We start from the raw sequence: 17,844 nt of genomic DNA, 5'->3' as shown, positions 1-17,844 counted from the left end.
TGACTAGGACTGACGTCCAAATTACTTAAACTGCTTAGGTGATAGAATTTTTTTTTGAAGCAGAGGTACCACATTGAGCAGAAAGAAGTCATTCTTTTCCAAAGGGCTTCTTCTCATTTTTGAAGAATTATTGCTTGCTGGATATGAAATGTAGAGTAGGTTTTCTAATTTAGTAACATCAAGGGGAGGCAGCATTAGTTTGAAACACTTGTTTTTTGTTTTCTCCTGACTTATCATGGTGTACAACTCCCAACCCCCTTCCTGACAGTTGTTGCCTCTACCTCATTCAATAACTAGTTTTCTGAAATGGATATTTGAGCTCAAAAACACTTATTTTTGTCTCTTTCCCTACAACTCAGCAGCTAAAGAGTTCCCTACTGTCTACTTACACCAAAGAAGAGCTGATAGGCAATGGCCATATTATGTGATAGGATATTGATGATAGCATGGAGGCTTAAAAAAAAAAAAAAAGCCCCATCCTTTGGCATTCAGTCTAGATTAATTCAGCTCTCCCATCAGAGAACTCCCTAGTATTTGGTAAAGTAGAAAGCTGTGATGTGAGGATTCCCCCAGCTGTGGTGATGAGCACTGCAGATGTGAGGACTCTTCTGCATGCTTCATGGTTTGACAGCTCCACTAGAGGAAAGGCTTTTTACTGGGCAAAAATCTCGATCAGGTTTTGGGAGATGACTGAGGAGTGATCATAGAATTGTGGGGAGTGGCTGGTGCTTGGGCAGGATAGAATTAAGAAGAACAGAGAGAAATGAAAAAGAATGAGTGAGAAGACATGATTTTTAAAATATTTCTCCATCCAAATACTCTTAGATTTCACTTGATAATTTAAGCTACTGCTAAAAAACAGCCCTGCCAAGGATCCTAGAGCAAAGAAAAAACTAGGGAAAAATACTGTGGGATCTGAAAGGCTATTGTATCAGACTGTGCTCAAGTTAATTATTGTTCTACCCTTTATCTCTTCCAATTTTTGTGAGTTCATACTTTTGAACCACTCTCAGCATTTTCTTTTCTACTCTCCATCCTGACCCTTCCCAAATCATGAATTAAGGAAGCTGGTGCCAAGGGACCCAGCCTCAGTGTGGCTGTTTCAGCTGAGTCCACTCAGCTTCATTTGACAAGCAGGGACTCCAGCTTGACTGGTATGGCTCATCAGAGGCTGATGGTTTAGGTTCTACTTCCACTTCCACAAATGGGCTTATGATTTGGGTCATTAGACTAGGAATCCTCTCCTAGACATTGGCTGAATATCTATGTGTATACATATTGACAACAAATCAGCACAGATTGCAATATTTAGGGATAATAAGAACACCTGCTCTACTGAATAAAAAAAAATTCACAATTCAAATCAAAAGGATTCCCTTCTCTTACCTCCCTCCTAGCCACATATCCACATATCCACACTGTCACAATCACCCTAGAATTGTTGGGTCATGTGATGATGGCTGAACTGGAGCTGTGTTTATCCTCAGTCTTCTTGAAAACTTCAGTCTTCACTTTACTTGCAAAGTATTGTCTTTTAGTTTGGAGGAAAGAGATAAATGAGCAATGTCAGGCAAATCAAACCATCTCCACCACCTTGACTACTGTCTTCCCTCAAACCCTTACCAGGATATCCTAGAACCCTGACCCAAAGATCATGAGAATAGTGACATTAAATAATGGTATTAAAGGAAGAGGCATTAACATCTGCTTTACCACCATGAAACTTCTCCATCTAACTTGCAGCTGGAATCTTTCAAGTGTTGTATCCCCCATTAGAGTGTGCAGTCTTTGAAGAACAGGTTCTGTCTTACTTTTTATTGATTTCTCCAGCACTTAGCACTGCACAGGTAGTAAAAGTCTAATAAATGCCTTATCATTCAATTCATTTATTTAAAAATAAACTCAAAGGATAAGTAAGACAGGTTAATAACTTCCATTGATATTCAGATACTCCAGATGCCTCCCTGTTTAGTAGAGTTTTCTTCCTTGCTATCTCCCATTGTCCTCATCTCTACCCTCCATCACCAAAATTTTGTTTTTTGCATCTTGCTCTGGTTGCTACATTGACAGGAGCTAAAAAGCCTCAATTAAGTGCAAGTTTTGCTCTCTCTGTCCCAGTGGCTGTAATGATGACCAAAATCGACATTTCTACAGGGTTGCATCAGTGGAAAATAAAGGATGCTGAATCCCTTTCCTTTCCCTCAGGTCCTCCAAACAGGGAAAAATAATCACTTTAGTAGAACAATCTTTCCCTGAATTGGCTTCTAGGCCATGGTTTGGATTTGCTGTTCCTTTTTATCCCAGAGAGTCCAGTGAAAAAGAGAAAGAAATGAATAGACTGCTTGTCACACCACCACCCAGGGCCTCAAAATGCCTTGAAGCTGCTGCTAAGAGGCAGAAAAATGAAAACAGCCTAGGATAGAGGGCAGTGAGGGCTGCTCTGGGAAGGCAAACCCAATCCCTCCAAGCTAGTGCTTGCTTCTTGCTCAGCCTGAAAACCCTCCTACTCTAATAAAATTGTTTCTGTTGCAGCTCCTTGCCTAGAGGGAAGCCTCCCTGTCAGAGGCAGGCAGGGTAGTCTAGCCCCTATTTCTCCCTCTCCTTTGTCCAGCAGACAGTAGCCAAGAATGATTTCCCCTGGCTTAATCCACCCAGCCACATGAGAGTAAATGAGAAGGCATGGCCCCATTTCTCTTACCTCGTTGTACTCGAGTCAGTAGGACAACCAGTCCTCATGCCACTGTTTTCAAAGAGAACAGCAGAGTGAGGATGAGGAGGATGAATGTGAATCCAGTCAGGACGCTTCTGGTAGAAAATGACATGTCAGGAAGGGTGGGCTTCTCACTCTCAGGATGTTTTAACAAGCCAGGCCTCAGGAAGGCTGCCTCACAGCCTCAAAGTCTGATATTTGACAGATTTTCATAGTGTTCTGCATAGGGCTAGAAGGTAATGAAGCATAAATATTGGCAATATGGGGATAAGAGCCAGTTAGATGGAGGGAAAGTAGGCTACACAAATGTGGCTCTCTTACTGTTAACTAGTTGAAATATCTACAACTGTTTTATCTTGAAAATACTTATATCCTTGACTAGACACTTTCTCAGATGATAGAACAGGAGCAGTACATATAGAGGGATAGGACAAGGCAGGGTGGTGGTTGAGACAAGATGGGGATGTGAAAGGACAGGGACTTCTGCTTGCTTGTCTCCTGTTCTTAATGGTCTGAAAAATTTACTATGCTCTTGAAATAGCCACAAATACATTTGTATTCACGTTATAGTTTCCAAATAAAGGAGGAGCTTTCAGGAAATAAACACTTGAAAACTAATAAACAAGTTAGTATCTTCAGTCCCATACCTAATCTGTACCACCCCTTTTAACTCTCCTCCTGTTCTAGGAGGTCCAATCATCCCATCTCTATTCCCTGACACTTCAAGAGCACAGATTTATTGTTGTCTTTGTGCCAGTTAGGTTTCTAAAAGGAAATATTCTCCTTCCATCCTCTTTTACCTCTGGATTTCCCTCCCTGCCCTAGAAGGATACTAAGGAGAAGATAACAGTGGGAGTCAGATGCAGTTAATATATCGGGGAATAGAAATGTAGCATTCTTTATGAAAAAGTTATGTAAATGGTATTTGTATTATCTTAGCAGCAAAGCATTTGCCATTAGCAGCCAAAAGAGAAAGGTGCCTACAAATCTCTTTTTAGGAATTGTCTAGAATCATTTAAAAATGTTAGGAAGAGGGAGGGAGAAAATGTGAATTTTAAAAAGCAAAAAAAAAAATTGTTAAAGTATTTCTACATATAACTGAAAAAAAATTAAAATTGGGGGAAAAATGTTAGGGAGGCTTTCTTTTTTAAAATCTAACTTGTACAGCCAGAAAGGACCTTTGTTTTATAGATGGGAAAACTGAGGCCCAGAGAGGTTGTGATTTACCCAAGGTCATACAAACAAATGCTAGATTCCAAGAGCTCCTGACTTCATCTAACATATTCTCTCTTCATGACACCCAAAGTGAAATAAATCTTTTTATAAAATCTCATAAACTCATTGCCAGTCTGTTTATCTACTTTGTCCATGGGGAAGTTTCTTAATATGCTTTGACAGTTACTCCTTTAAGCCCTCTGTCTTTTCCTCTCCTTCAAGTTACATGGAATTTTCTGTGTTCTTGAGCTGTTACCTGTACTGATGCTTAGGCTTTGGGAGCTAAAGTTCTCTGACCTTCCTCTGTGTTTTTTAAAAATTGAATCTAGCATCCTTTATACCATGATAACCAAAAAATGAGGGTCATCCTTCACCTGCAGCCCAGAGTTTAATTTGCTTATGACAGATGTGAATTTATATGGCCAGGGTTGGGTTGTTCTCTTGGAGCACCTCTTGCTTTTCAGAATTGCCATCCCTTTTCACTTGTAATATATTTTTAGGAGGAAGTTAGTGAGGTGAAAGACCCTTGGAAAGAGCTTCTCATCTTTCAGTTTTTTGATTTATTCTCTAGTTTTTGAACTGTTTTAGTTCCTGAGACCTGCTTATCCCTACATCAACTGGATGAATAAGCTTGTGTTTAAACATTTGGATTTCAAATGCATGAGGGTCTAAGAATGAAAAGTTGGGAGAAAACAAGAGTTTGGAAGTAAATATTGATCAATTTATTAGCTTAATAAAAATCACTCTCTATTTTGTGTTTTTACTTTACTTTTTACAATGTTCTACCAGATCATTGATTTGGGATTTTGGGGGGATTTTTGGTTTTTTTTTTGTTGTTGTTTTTTAAAAACCCTTCCCTTCCATCTTAGAATACTTTGTTGCTTCTAAAGCACAAGACCATTGGGATTAAAGTCACTTGCCCATAGTCACACAGCTAGAAAGTGCCTGAATCCACATTTGAACCCAGGACCTCCCATCTCCTGACCTGGCTCTATTCACTGAACCACCTAGCTGACACCTGTCTGGATCAATTTTGGAAGTTCTTTGTAGGGATAGCTACGTAGATGTGCTCCCCATACTACTTTTTATTCTTCCTGAGCAAACCTAAACGCTATTGATTCAAGTACTTTTGTCTAATAAAATACAGTAAAATGACTACTAAAAGAATTGGGAGCACTTTGTTATGGAAAAAGGGGAAAATCTGAATTTAACTGATATGGTTACATATTAAAATAAGTTCAAGACAAAAGAAAGTTGAGGCTGTCATAGAAACACTCTTCCCCCTCGTTACATAGAGGTGGGGTCTACGCTTGTTCAGTTTTATATCTCCACTGTGCTACTGTTACATAAATGATTGGCTTTTGTAGATGCTTTGCTATATACCATGCACTGTTTTGACTCTTACTTCTGTCCTTCATTGTGTTGTCTGTAACTTCGTTGTGGAAGATTTAGGGGAATATAGGAGTCCGTTTCAGTACTTCCATGAAATAAACAAAGGCAGAAAAAATTTTATCACATAGAATTTCTCCATTCCTGGTTGTTTCTCTCTGCAGCCATTTGACAACTATATTATTGCAACTGCTGCTTATAGCAAATACTAAGATTGACAGCTATATTGAAAAGCAGACAATCCCACTGTCCCTGACACAACCCAGCCTAAGTTATTTACAGCCATGCTCTTGGGATGCGACAGGAAGAGAAAGGCCTTGTTAATCAGTTTGGTGAGAGAAGGGGTTATTTTTAAATCATCATTTTCAGCTCTTGCTCTGCAATGAAGAGAATTATAGAAGGTTACTATAAGGCCCGATTGTTATCTACTGCACCAATTTCATGTAGTAAAGCCCTGCTCCTTTCAGGCAGGGTGACTCTGATGTCTGCAGCCAAATATAAATCAAATCCAGAGAACTATTCTAGATAGTTCCCATCCATACTGAAATGGAGGAATCAAGCTTAAATCCTGCAGCCATCTTTTCCATAATCCATCTTTGGAAGATGGTCAATGATTTAGCACTCAGCACTTACTAGTTTTGAAATCTTAAGAGTTTGACATTCTCAGAAACTTAAGCCCTAGCTAGTGTGTTGAAAAAATCCAGGAAAAGGAAAGTGTTTGATTTGTTTTTCCATTCCTAATAGTCTTTAGTTCTATTTGCTAAATACGCTTTACTGCCACCCTTATATCCAGTCAAGATCCACAAATGAACAACATCCAGAATTCTTACACCAGAAAAAAAGAAGGGCTTTTTCTTCATTAAAACCCTTATCCATAGCCTATGTCAGCCTAGCTGAAAGACATCAGAGACTCTGAATTTTCTTTCTTTAAATATATTTCTTTTACTTCCTTTCTTCAGAAGGAAAGGAACTGCTGTTCTCACCCCATTGTGAAGGTTCAGTCCTGTTGCTCTCATTCCCAATTAACTTTAGTTCTGGCCTTTAAGAAAAGCATCAACTACAGAAATAAGAGAATCCCAATGAAATGCTACTCTTGAAAAACCTAGAAATTAAATATACAAACTGAAAACAGCTTCCTCCTCATATCCTGTCTCATTCTACTTCCCTCAACCATTATTACATTTAATTAAAAGCTCTATATCCTTTCATTATTAGTATCCAAAGTGATGTGTCCAAGATTTACCTTACATGTTGCTGAAAATACTACCAGTTGGAGTAAGGCAATAAGGAACTGAGAAAGGTTGTAAAAGAGAAGAAAAGCATTACAGGCATTGCAGAAACACCATCCCTGAATTCCCTCAGTATTCTAATATTGTTTGAGCACTGCCACAAAACAAAGGTGGCATAAACTCATAGAAGCCAATCTCTCCCGACTCCTTGCCTTCCTAACTCTGTGATCTGTGAAGGAAAATAAAAACAGGAGAAGCTTCATTGGATCCTAGGTAGTTACCATCAATAAGCATTTATTAATTTAATATTTAATGATATTACTTTGTATGAGATTCATATTGCAGAATGGAATTCTAGCTTCGGAGAGGGGTTCAGGTCACAGCTCAGAATTCCAGAGGGCCCCCTGAGAACCCTGAGAGAGGGGGCAGTTAAAGGTTGAGAGTAAAAATTCCACTCTGCAATATGAATCTCACATTTGTGATGTGCACTAGAGATGCAAAAAAAAGGCAAAAATAGTTCCTGCCCTGAAGGAGTTCACAATCTAAAAGGGGAGACAGCATGCAAACAACTATGTACAAACAAGATAAGTAGATAAACTAAGTCACTAGCAATACAGGGAATCAGGTAAAGCTTCTTGTAGAATGTAGGCTTTTAGTTGAAACTTGATGGAAGTCTAGGAAGCCAGAAGGTGGAGTTGAGACCCAGCCAGTTAAAAGGCACCAAGTTAGGAAATATTGTGTCTTATTTGAGGAATAACTAGGATGCCTGTGTATCACTGGATCATAGAATACATGGAGGAGAATAAAGTATGAGAAGAATGGAAAAGGAGGAAGGGACCAGGTTTTAAAGTGCTTTAAAATCCAGCTGCTTTTATATTTGAACCTGGAGGCAATAGACATCCACTAGAGTTTATTATATAGTTGAATTATATGGTCAGATCTGTGCATTAAAAAGACCACTTTGATAGCTGAGGTAGACTGTAGTGGGGATTGACTTGTATCAGGTAGACCCACGAAAAGGCTTTTGCATTTATCTAGACTGGAAGTGATGAGTCTCTGCACTTGGGTGTTATCAATGGCAGTGAAGAGAAGGGGGTATTTCTGAGATTTATTGTAAAGGTAAAATCAACAGGTCCTAGTATTCCTCTAGTTGTTCTCTCCTTCTTGGCTCAGGTCCTTGAGAAAGCCACCTAAACTTTGTATCTACATTTCTTCTAAACACTGCAATTTGATTTTAAGTTACTAAATCTAATGATTTTTTTTCTCTGACATCACTATTCTTGACCTTTCTTCAGTATTGATCATTTTCATCTGGTGAGCTTACTGGACACTCATTCTTCTAGATTTCTCTTGGTTTCTTCTGCCTGTGCACTCCACAGTCTCCTTGCTAGTTCTGCATGTCACATCCATTAATCCTGTATATCTCCCAGTTCTCTGTCCTGAGCCCTCTTCTCCCTCTCTATACTATTTCACTGGGTGAATTGAAGTCCTGTAAGTTCAGATATCATCTCAGATGATTCCTATATTTATCCATCTAGCCCTCCTCACTAGCATAAGTTGTTAATCAAGCATTGCCAGTTGCCTTTTGGATAGCTCAAATTGAATATCCCATAGACATCTCAAACTGAAAATGTACAAAATAGAATTTAACTCTTCCCAACTTTCCCATTACAATTGAGGGCACTATCATCTTCCCAGTCTCCCAAGCTCATATCCCTGACTCTCTCCCCTGGCCCCCTACCCCCTTTATCCCCACAGCCACAGTCCTAGTTCAGGCCCTCATTACTTTTGCCTGGATAATTGTAGTAGAGTACTAACTACTTTTCCTGGCTTTAGTCTCTTTCCACTCTAATCTCTGCTCCTCAGTGTCAAATTGATTTTTCTAAAACATAGGTCTAGCCATGTCTCACCTTGCTTCCATGGGTTCCAATAATTTCCTTTTGCCTACTATAAGCTCCTCTTTCTTTTATTTATGGATCTTCATAATACGGCATTTTTCTACCTTTTTTTGACCTCCATCCCTTCCTCATACTCTACCACCAAGCCACATAACAAAGCCCTTTCAAGGATATGTACCTTGAACAAGACATTCCATTTCTAGTCTATATGCCTTTGCACTATTCCTCCATTCTTGGAATGTTCTTTCACCTCTTGGTTTCCTTGACTTCCTTCAAGAATCAACTCAAGTCTCACTTCTTGCAGGAGTTATAGACACCCCAAAATTAGTAGTGCCCCCTAGATCACTTTCCATCTATTGGGATACCCTGTATATATTGTATGTACCTATTTATATTCATATTGTCTACTCCATTAAAGTGTAAGCTTCCCAAAAAAGGGACTATTTTTGCCTTCCTTTCTCTCCTCAGCATTTAGCTCATAATAATTGTTTAATAAATGTTTATTGACTTATTGTAATCATTGTATGTGTTGTTTTCCTAGTTTTCCTTACTTAACTTTGCATCAGTTCATGTAAATCTTTCCATGCTTCTGTATTCATCATGTTTGCTATTAGTTTCTGATATTATATTAAGTGTGTGTTTGTCTCGGTACACATGCATGTGTGAGTTTGTGTTGGAATCATCACTGAAAGATTGTTTATTGAGATGGAACTAATTTAGGGACAGGATTCTACTGAGAATTTGCTGATTTTAAGCCAGCAGGTACCCCTGAGAACTGAGGAGAAAATACTAGAGAGTAGTCATTGTGGCAGAAAGTTTATTTTGTTGTTATTTTGCTCCCTTGCTTTTGTCCTTGATACTCCAGGGGACTCTCAGGTAGCAGCAAAAAAGAGAAATGGAGATATCCGTGCCATTCTTTTGAGAAAATTATATTTTGCCTATATGAAATAGAAATTAGGGACAAAGATAATGCATCAACTTGCCTCATTATTTGTCCCCTTACTTATTAGCAGTTTGTCCTTTAAGATTGTTCGTTCCTTTCTAGAGCTGGGCAGCATATGCTGCCTACAGATAAAACCTCTGATGTTTCATTTCATTTTTTTCTTTAAGGGCCTATCAGAGTAGCTTTTCTGTTCCCAATGAGATATGGTTAAGGAGAATTGTGCTTCAATTGTGTTGGAAAATATTTTAAGGCATAGGAGTATTTAAAGTCTGAAATATGTAACTATGGTGTTAAATATCTTTAAAGATCTATCTGGGGTGCCTTCTGCAGAAGAAATGACCTCCTTTTCAGTTTCAGGATTTGATAATGAAAATTCTGCTTTCATTAAGAACCTATATCTTTTAACCTAGTCCTTATAACTACTGTATATTTTTCTGATACTTAGTCCAGATTTTCCTTCCCTCCTCCTAATTATACCCCCTATTTTCAGGCGAGGCAATTTTCTTCCTTGTGTTTACACCTTTCAAATATTTGCAGATTGTTATCATGTCACCCTCTTAGTCACTGCTTAGCTGAGCTGTACAGATTTAGCACCTTTTATCTTTCCTCTGAAGGCAAGTCTTCCCGCCCCTGAGTCATTTTTGGTTGCTTCTCTCTATTTCCCAGTTGCCACAGAGATATCTAGAGTTGAATAGAAGATCCTAGGTGGGAGTTCCCCATATGTTTGCCCTTTCCCTATTTCCTCCCTTTTCCATTGGAAACACTCAACCTATTTGCTAATACCCAACTTGGACCTGTCTATGGTTGTCAGTAGTTGTTCACCATTTCATCTTAGTGGTTCATGTGTCTTTCCTTTGGGAATCAGTTTTAAGTCCACTAGGGGAAATGTGTGTGTGCACACGCATGCATTCATTTCTGATTTGTATAACAATGAAATCTTTAGTTAGAGACCCTGTGAGAGGTGCCTACCCCTAGTCTTCACTTAAACCACTGCAATCCTACTTCAAGAAGTCTTCACTTGGAGTAGGCAGAGGCCACCACTGGGCTATCAGAAAGGTTCTAGAGCTAGATTTCAGGCCCTCGCTCAATGTTGTATGTTCTTCAGCCCTATGCTTAACTCATCCTGAGGATCAGAGCTTAAGTACCTCTTTCAAATAGGTTGGCATTTAGGATCTTTCTCTATCTTTCATTCCCACTCTTGGGCCTTTTTTATTAGGGTATGTCATGTTGTTGCATACAAGATGAGGACAAAGTCTGTGACTTTTTTGCATTTCACTCCCTTTCCAATCCCTCCTTCCTCTATTATGTGCCAGTTTTAATGCTCAGGCCAAGCTATGCAGTCTGGCTCCCCAAACTCCTGCTCTTATTTTTAGCGGAGTTATGTTGTCATTGGCCATTACTTATTAGGCTGCCTCTCATCTGAGGTGATCACTAGTCAAAAGCTGTCACCTCTAGCCTACATAGTTTGCTCCATTCCAAAGTCTTTTTCCCCATTAAAAAAGTAAACACTTTTGAATACCAAAACCCAATTATTATAAAGTATGTAATATACAGTGTATAATATTCAACCTCATACAGTGTCTCTTACTTAGCTATCATCAATATATCCTTTGGAAGTTTAACTTCTTGGTTCTAAAAATAGCTGAGCAAGCAAAGTGCTTGTGTTAATTTTCCTCATTAGTCAGTATACCTCAGTGTGGTGAAGAGATGGTTAATAGAATAGTTCATACTCAGCTCAGCATCAACTGGGCGTTTTGGAGTTCTACTGTAATTGGGAATTCCCCATAGATCATTCCTAGAATTTTAGACCTGGAAGGGCCCTTGCCTTGTTAGTTCAAGCAAGTTCAGATTGTTTATTTTAAGAGGTGAGATGCAAAGTGATTTGTCCAAGATCACAAAACTGATTAGTAGAAGACCCTCTGCTGGTCCCACAAGGTGGCTCTCCTGGCTCCTTGTCCAGGGCTCATTGCACTATACCAAGCACATCCCTAGAATTACATTTAAATGGAAGTGCAAGGTTATGGCACAACCAAAATTAAAGCTAATCATGAAGATTTGTAGTAATCAGAAAGACATTGTTCAAGGGACATTAGAAAGAGAGGAAGACATCTTGTGACTTGACTGCCTCCGCTGGTTCTGACCTTTTTGAAATTCCACTGAGGGAATCCTTGAATGGTAAAAAGCATCTTTCTGCTCTACCTCCCCTTATAAAAGAGGAAAGGAAGAAGGCCTGTAATGTTTGGAGAGGTTTTGTTTTGCTACCAGTTGCATTTTCAGATTTTTAAAAGCGATTTTTATTATTTGAATGATTTACAGGAGTTAGGAGTAAGCTCAGCACTTAACCTGCCTCTGTGGCGTTCAAAGCATAGCAGAGTTAATGCCCTTATCAGCAGGCAGCACTGAGGTGGTATGTTATCAGGGAAGACAGCTATTAGAGAAAATATGCACAATCCAAAATTACAGGCACTTCCTAAACTGGGCTGGGGACTGTGTCTGGAACTTGGGTGATATCTCACTTCCTATTTACAGCCTGAGGCCCTGCATGGCTTTGAGTTCTCTTCTTGCTACCTGTCAACCTGCCTAGGTCTATAGCAGTAGGCTCTAGTTCCCTAACAGAAAATCCAGCTTTCTCTTCTTTCATCCCAGTGATTTTTCTTTTCTTTTCCTTCTTAAATTCCTTTGATTGGGAAGAAGCATCCCACCAGGGGCTGGAGCACAGCCCTTCATTCACTATTCGAAGGATTGTGAGAAAGGAATCTGAGTTTTCCTAACTGATTTAGCTCTACAGTTGCTAAGTAGAAGCCACAAGGAAACTTCCCCTGCTGTTACCATGTGGCTCTCCCTGATCTTCAGCAGGGCAGGCAACTATGTGTTTACTGCCTCTTGGCTTTTTTGGGGAAAATCCTAAAGAATACTTTTATCATTTTATCATTCTTCTTTCACTAAGTAGCCTCCTCCCCTTGGGTCACATGGGGTCTCTGGAAGGTGATGTGGATTCCTGTGCATTCATAGGGATGGGGCAGATTGCGACTGGCAAGAAAATTAGGTTAGAAGCTAATCCTAATGGCCCGGGTGACACCACACTGATAGAACTAAGGCAGAAAGGTAGGTCTAAGGGGGGAAAAAACAACAGGTGCAGCTAAGAGGGAAACAGGAGATTTAAAAACACACTTCTGACACTTCTGCTCATGAGCATTTCTGCTCTTCCTTACCTGCCTGACAGACAATTCCAGGGAAACTCCCCTGCAGAGACTCAAAATTAGGTGAAAGTTTGTGTTTTGGCTCCTCTGTAATTGTTTTGTGTCTCCTGGCAGCTTGTGGTGTTTGTTTCTCTGGTTCTGCTGCTGGTGTAGATGCTTTCCGATCCCTTGGCTGCATGTTAAACAGGAGCCGGCAGGCAACCTACATTGGCTCCCTACTGACTTAGAGCCTGAACATAAGAGCTCAGGTGGAGGGAGAGGAAAGGCAAGGGTACGTCTCTAATCTCTTAGAGATCTCCTGGAGGAGATACGTTAGGTATGTGGACAAGTAGCCATCTGCATTGATGTTGGAGTAGTTGGGTCTTGCTCAGGTAGCAAATGTCTTTGACTAGCCTTGTTTCTCTCACCAATAAAGTTTGTTGGAATGAATTTTCATACAGATTCGCCAATTACTCTGAATCCCATTCTCTATATTCTCCAATAGTCTTACTCAGACGCAAAGGATAGCTGCTTATTAGGGGACTCCTGTATCCTGACTTCTCTTTAGTATTTAGATATCAGTGGAGGCTGGCAGAGACACCCAGATTCAGCCAATCCAATGTTACCAGGTAACCAGTGTGTGTTGGGGGTGAGGGGTTTATTCTGATCTTATCTATTCTCAGATCTCTTGTCACCATATCTCTGGGTCATGCTGCCTGGTACATGGGCCAGGACTGGTCGTCATGCCACACCTGGTACCCCCTTCTAGTCATTGTCATAGTCTAGTCACCATCCATCCCAGAAGACTATTAGAAGAAATGTTCCCATTCTGATGACGCATTATAAGAATCAAAAATTAGCTAAATCGATATTTCAGGAAATTTTTTTTACTTTTCCAGTAATTTATATATAACATTATTTTTATTGGATTCCTTATATCATTCTGATGGATTCTTTTGATCTCACTTGGTCTGCAGACATGTGTAAATCAATATTCCTTTTGGCAGGTGCTGCTATGAAAATCACAGATCGTTTTTTCTTTCACTGTAGATGTTTCTCCTTTCCTAGACTAATCTCAGGCAATGTCCCTGAAAGTCTATTGCTTTTTAAATAGATTTTGTAGCAATAGGCTTGTTCCTAATGTGTCTCTCTCCCTGCTTAGCCTAGGCCTTCCTCATTTGGGAATGATGCTTCTCAGCTCTGTTTCCCACCCATCACTCTGAAAGATGTTTCAGCAGTCTTCAGGCCCACTGCCTGCATAGTTGGACAGATCATGCTCCCAACTGAAGCTGTCCCAACTACTTTCCTCTTTTCTGACAGTTGCACTTATCACCTGGCACTTGTGTTCAATTTAGTCTTCCCTTTCAGAAGCACTGAGGCTGAGAAAGGAAGCCCTGCTCTCTATTTCTTCTTCCTGAGAACCAGAGAATGAGAAAACATTCCTTTTCCCTCTTGTTTTATGAGCATGAAGAAATGGAACAGTCAAGGATATGGGAACTCATGGGGCTTTCTCAGGTGAATGGGGCACATCCACCTCTTAGTAGTTTCTAAGAAAATATGGAATATTATAGGAGGCTTTCCCCTTCTCCCTTGCTCTCTACTTCTACCTTTAAATCAAGTATATCTTCATTCATTCATATAAGAAGAATTTGTTGAGTACTTATTATTTGCTTGGCACAGGACATAGAAAGACAGAAATCCATTCGGATCTTACATTCTATTAGATCTGTATAGACCATATGTAGTAATTTTGGGAAACATTAGCAGCTAGGATTGGGGATCCATAAAGGCCTCATAGGAGCTAGCACTTCAGCTGAGCTTTGGAACATGTCTGGACGTTTGAGAGACAGAGGGCATGCCCAGACATTGGAAGGAGATGGGGAAATGAGCATCTTGGGCAAAGGCACATAAACAAGAGTTGTCATGGTGTATATACATAAGGCATAACAAGCACACTAGTTTGCTTGAATGTAGAGTATGTTCAAGAAAGTAAGGTCCCAGAAGTTGGTTGGAGTCAGATTTCAAAAGGTTTGTTTTTAGAAGTTTGTATTTAATCTTAGAGATGATACGATGCTACCCCTGGAGCTTTTTGTGGAGAAGAGGGATATGGTCACACTTTGCTTTGGGAATGTCACTTTGGCATTTTTGTGGAGAAGAGAAGTTCCTTAGGTGGTTGGCAATAAGGCCCTATGTTATTATAAGGGCTATGTAAGTGAATAAGGGGGGTGGGGAACCACAACCCTTATCTGCTGACCCTATGGTGGGGGGGGGGAGTGGAGAACTACCTAAATAAGGATTAATACCTTCCAATTCCTTATCAGTGCAAAATGAAAAAGTCAAAATCAGACCACAGGCAATAGAGGAAAATCACCTTTCTTTGTCTTTGGAGTTCTATTCCTTTCATTTTTCAGACTATTCTTTAATTTCTCTTCATTTCTTTTTATTGATGCATTTTGGTCTTTACATTCCCTTCATCTCTGAACATTTCTTTCCAGTACTAAGCAAACCTTCTCTTGATGGTTTTGTTGTTTTGTTTGTTTGTTTTTTAAACAACTCAGCCAGACCAGTTGACATCCACCATGTGCCAGCATACTAAACATTCCACACCCATAGTTCCCCATCTCTCTAGCAAAAGAGATGTATTTTCTTATATATTTTCTAGGGCCAAGCTTGGACATTATAATTACACCATTTGGTTTCCATTTTGTTTTATTCTTTTTTCAATTTATATTGCTGACAATTCTGTAGATTTTTTTCCTCGTTCTGCTTTTCTCTTCATCAGATCACATCTTCTCTGAAATCCTCAGAGTTCTCATTTCTTATGGTTATATAACTCCATTATATTCAGATGCCACAATTTGTTTAGCCCTTCCCTAATTGTTACTCCATCTCCTGCAGTTGACCAAGCTTCCTTTTTGCCCAGAGTTCTGGCTCAGTTCAACTTTGTCCTTAAGTTTTTAGACAATTATAATTAGAGTGCCTGTATTCATATTTGTACATTTTGCATCAAACATGCAACTCCTGCTGGGGTGACAGTATTTATTTTTTCAATCAACATATATTTGAGTATCTACTCTTGATGCTAAGGGGGTGAGGGAACAAAAATCCCCCCCCCCCCCAGGGAGCTTACAAGACAGGGGGCTTGGGTAAATAAGACATATACATAAAACATTGAGAAAAGTTTAGTATAAAATAAAAACAGCAAGAGTTGAAAGAAGGAAGGCTCTGCCCCCACCCCACCCCCCAAGAATCCCAGGGAAAATAAGGAAGTTTCCTCTGAAAAACAGGTTAGGGTTTGAATAAGTGAAGAGGAGAAATGGGATGCTTCTGTTTATACATAATGTGAACAAAGTCTGGGTGATGGGAATTGCAAAGAACATTACAGAATCAGTGAGTAGCTCATTTGGTTAGTGAATAATAGGACTCAAGGTTGGAAAGGGAAGTTGTGGTCAAAATGTTGATTCCCAGTCAGAAGAATAAAGACTTATACCAAGGACAGAATAATTGATGGTTTCAAATAGGGAAGTGACATGATAAAAGTAGTATTTGAGGAAGATTAATCTGGCAAACAAGTGCAGTATGTATTGGAAGAGGGTAAGACTGGAAGCATGTAAACTATTGATTTAATCTAGCCATAAGATAATAGGACTAGGGTGATGACTGTGGGAATTGAAAGGAAAGCTCATACTTACTATATGTCAGAAATGAAGAATTCAGGAGGGGGAACTTTGTAACTGAATAGAGTCTGGGCAAGAAAGAAAATAGAAATAATTTTGAGTTCTCCTAAAAATGATGTCACCATTGACATAAAAGAAAAAAGGAAGGAGAAATTGATTTGGGAAGAAGATGGAATTACTAATTCCTCTATTGAATAGAAATTTCAGAGTGTTCTGAATAGAACCTATCTAGGATTCAGACTTAGTTTTTTGTAATTATAAAAAATAGGCTATGTACTGGGCAACATTCCTTAAGGTTCTAGTTGGGAACAGGCCTCTTCTTACTATGCTTTTTCTTGCCTCAGGTATCGAATGTCCTCGTGGAGCCCGGAACCTCCCTGGCCTGGTACAGGAGAGAGAGCCCTTCAGTGAAGAAGCCACACTCTTCACCAAGGAGTTGGTTCTCCAGCGAGAGGTAGGCAATTCCTAGCTAAGAAGCCAGGTCATAACATGCACTCTTCTGTCATGTTGTCCACAGTGAGTACACTAGTGGACCATGATACTTATTGGTCAGATTTTCCATCCTATAGATTAGAAATCAGTTTCCCTTCCATGTGAATCTCCTTCAGTCTGCATGCTTTGAGGTCTTCAAAGATTCTGTTTTCCTGACCATCATCAAGACAAGAAATCACAAAACAGCCTAAGAGCTCAACGCCGCCCCCCCCCCCCCCCAACGGCACAGCCAAGATCTTAATGCAGTAAACCCAGGGCTCAGCAGCACTCTTTCTTGGCTTATTAGCCAGGCCCACCTGCCTCTAGCTGAATTTAGAAGCTTGACTAACCCTGTCAGGGTCCAATTTTCTTTGAACGTTTATTTGTATCTTTGAGTAATTGCATTTTCTGTAGCGGGTTTTCTGACTTAATTTAATTGTATTTCTGTTTCTGCCTGTTAGGTGGTCTCTTTCAGGCAGGAGTTATGTTCTCACCTGCTATGGGCACCCCCTTTACTGATTTTTCTTAAGTCCTAGACAGCTGATCCTTCACCTTCCTGGAGTCCTGTTGCTGGTTACTGACCTTATTAGCAATGCAGGGGATAGAAAGACCTGGGGAATGATTTAGCTTCAAGAACAGGGTATTGAGAGCCACTTTCTCTTTCATTTCTCTTCTAGTCAGCCTGACAGGGGACTATCAACCCTTCATACGCTACCCTAGGGCTTCTTCTGGATATTAGCTTAAGGGGTGATCTAGACTTACCCCTTTCTGAGTATTCTGTAGATACTTGTGATAGAATAAAGATACTTATTTTTTTCTAGTGTTTGCCTAGGCCTCTGAGAATGAAGAATCTGAACTCCAACCCAGGGTGAAACTGATTAAAAAGAGGTCATACAATTTTTGTTACTTCGTTATTACTTTTGCATGTGGGCAGACTCTTAGCAATTAGCAAGAAGAGGTGAACTACTACAGAGGGTTAAATAATGCAGATACCTATTTCTAACTACTAAATCCCCCAACTTGGCCTCTATTTTGACGTGAACCTACAAGGTATAAGGAGAAGACTAGCCTAAGAGGCAGGCATTTGTTTATCTGAACCTTGGGTTTAGGAAAACTAGAGCACTTAAATTGGA

At 39.8% G+C, this 17,844-nt stretch overlaps 1 protein-coding gene across 1 annotated transcript in view; it reads left to right on the top strand.

Annotated features, from left to right (window-relative positions):
• Positions 1-17,844, top strand: part of SND1 (staphylococcal nuclease and tudor domain containing 1) — a 524,029-nt gene that overhangs the window by 385,065 nt on the left and 121,120 nt on the right. The window contains exon 16 of the mRNA XM_044679610.1: positions 16,585-16,694. Within this exon, the coding sequence (XP_044535545.1) occupies positions 16,585-16,694 (110 nt within the window). The remainder of the gene's footprint in view (positions 1-16,584; positions 16,695-17,844) is intronic.

This window comes from Gracilinanus agilis, chromosome 5 (assembly GCF_016433145.1).
Source record: "Gracilinanus agilis isolate LMUSP501 chromosome 5, AgileGrace, whole genome shotgun sequence".
Taxonomy (NCBI): domain Eukaryota; kingdom Metazoa; phylum Chordata; class Mammalia; order Didelphimorphia; family Didelphidae; genus Gracilinanus; species Gracilinanus agilis.
Note: the sequence above shows the minus strand (reverse complement) of the source record. Positions and strands in the feature narration are given on the sequence as shown.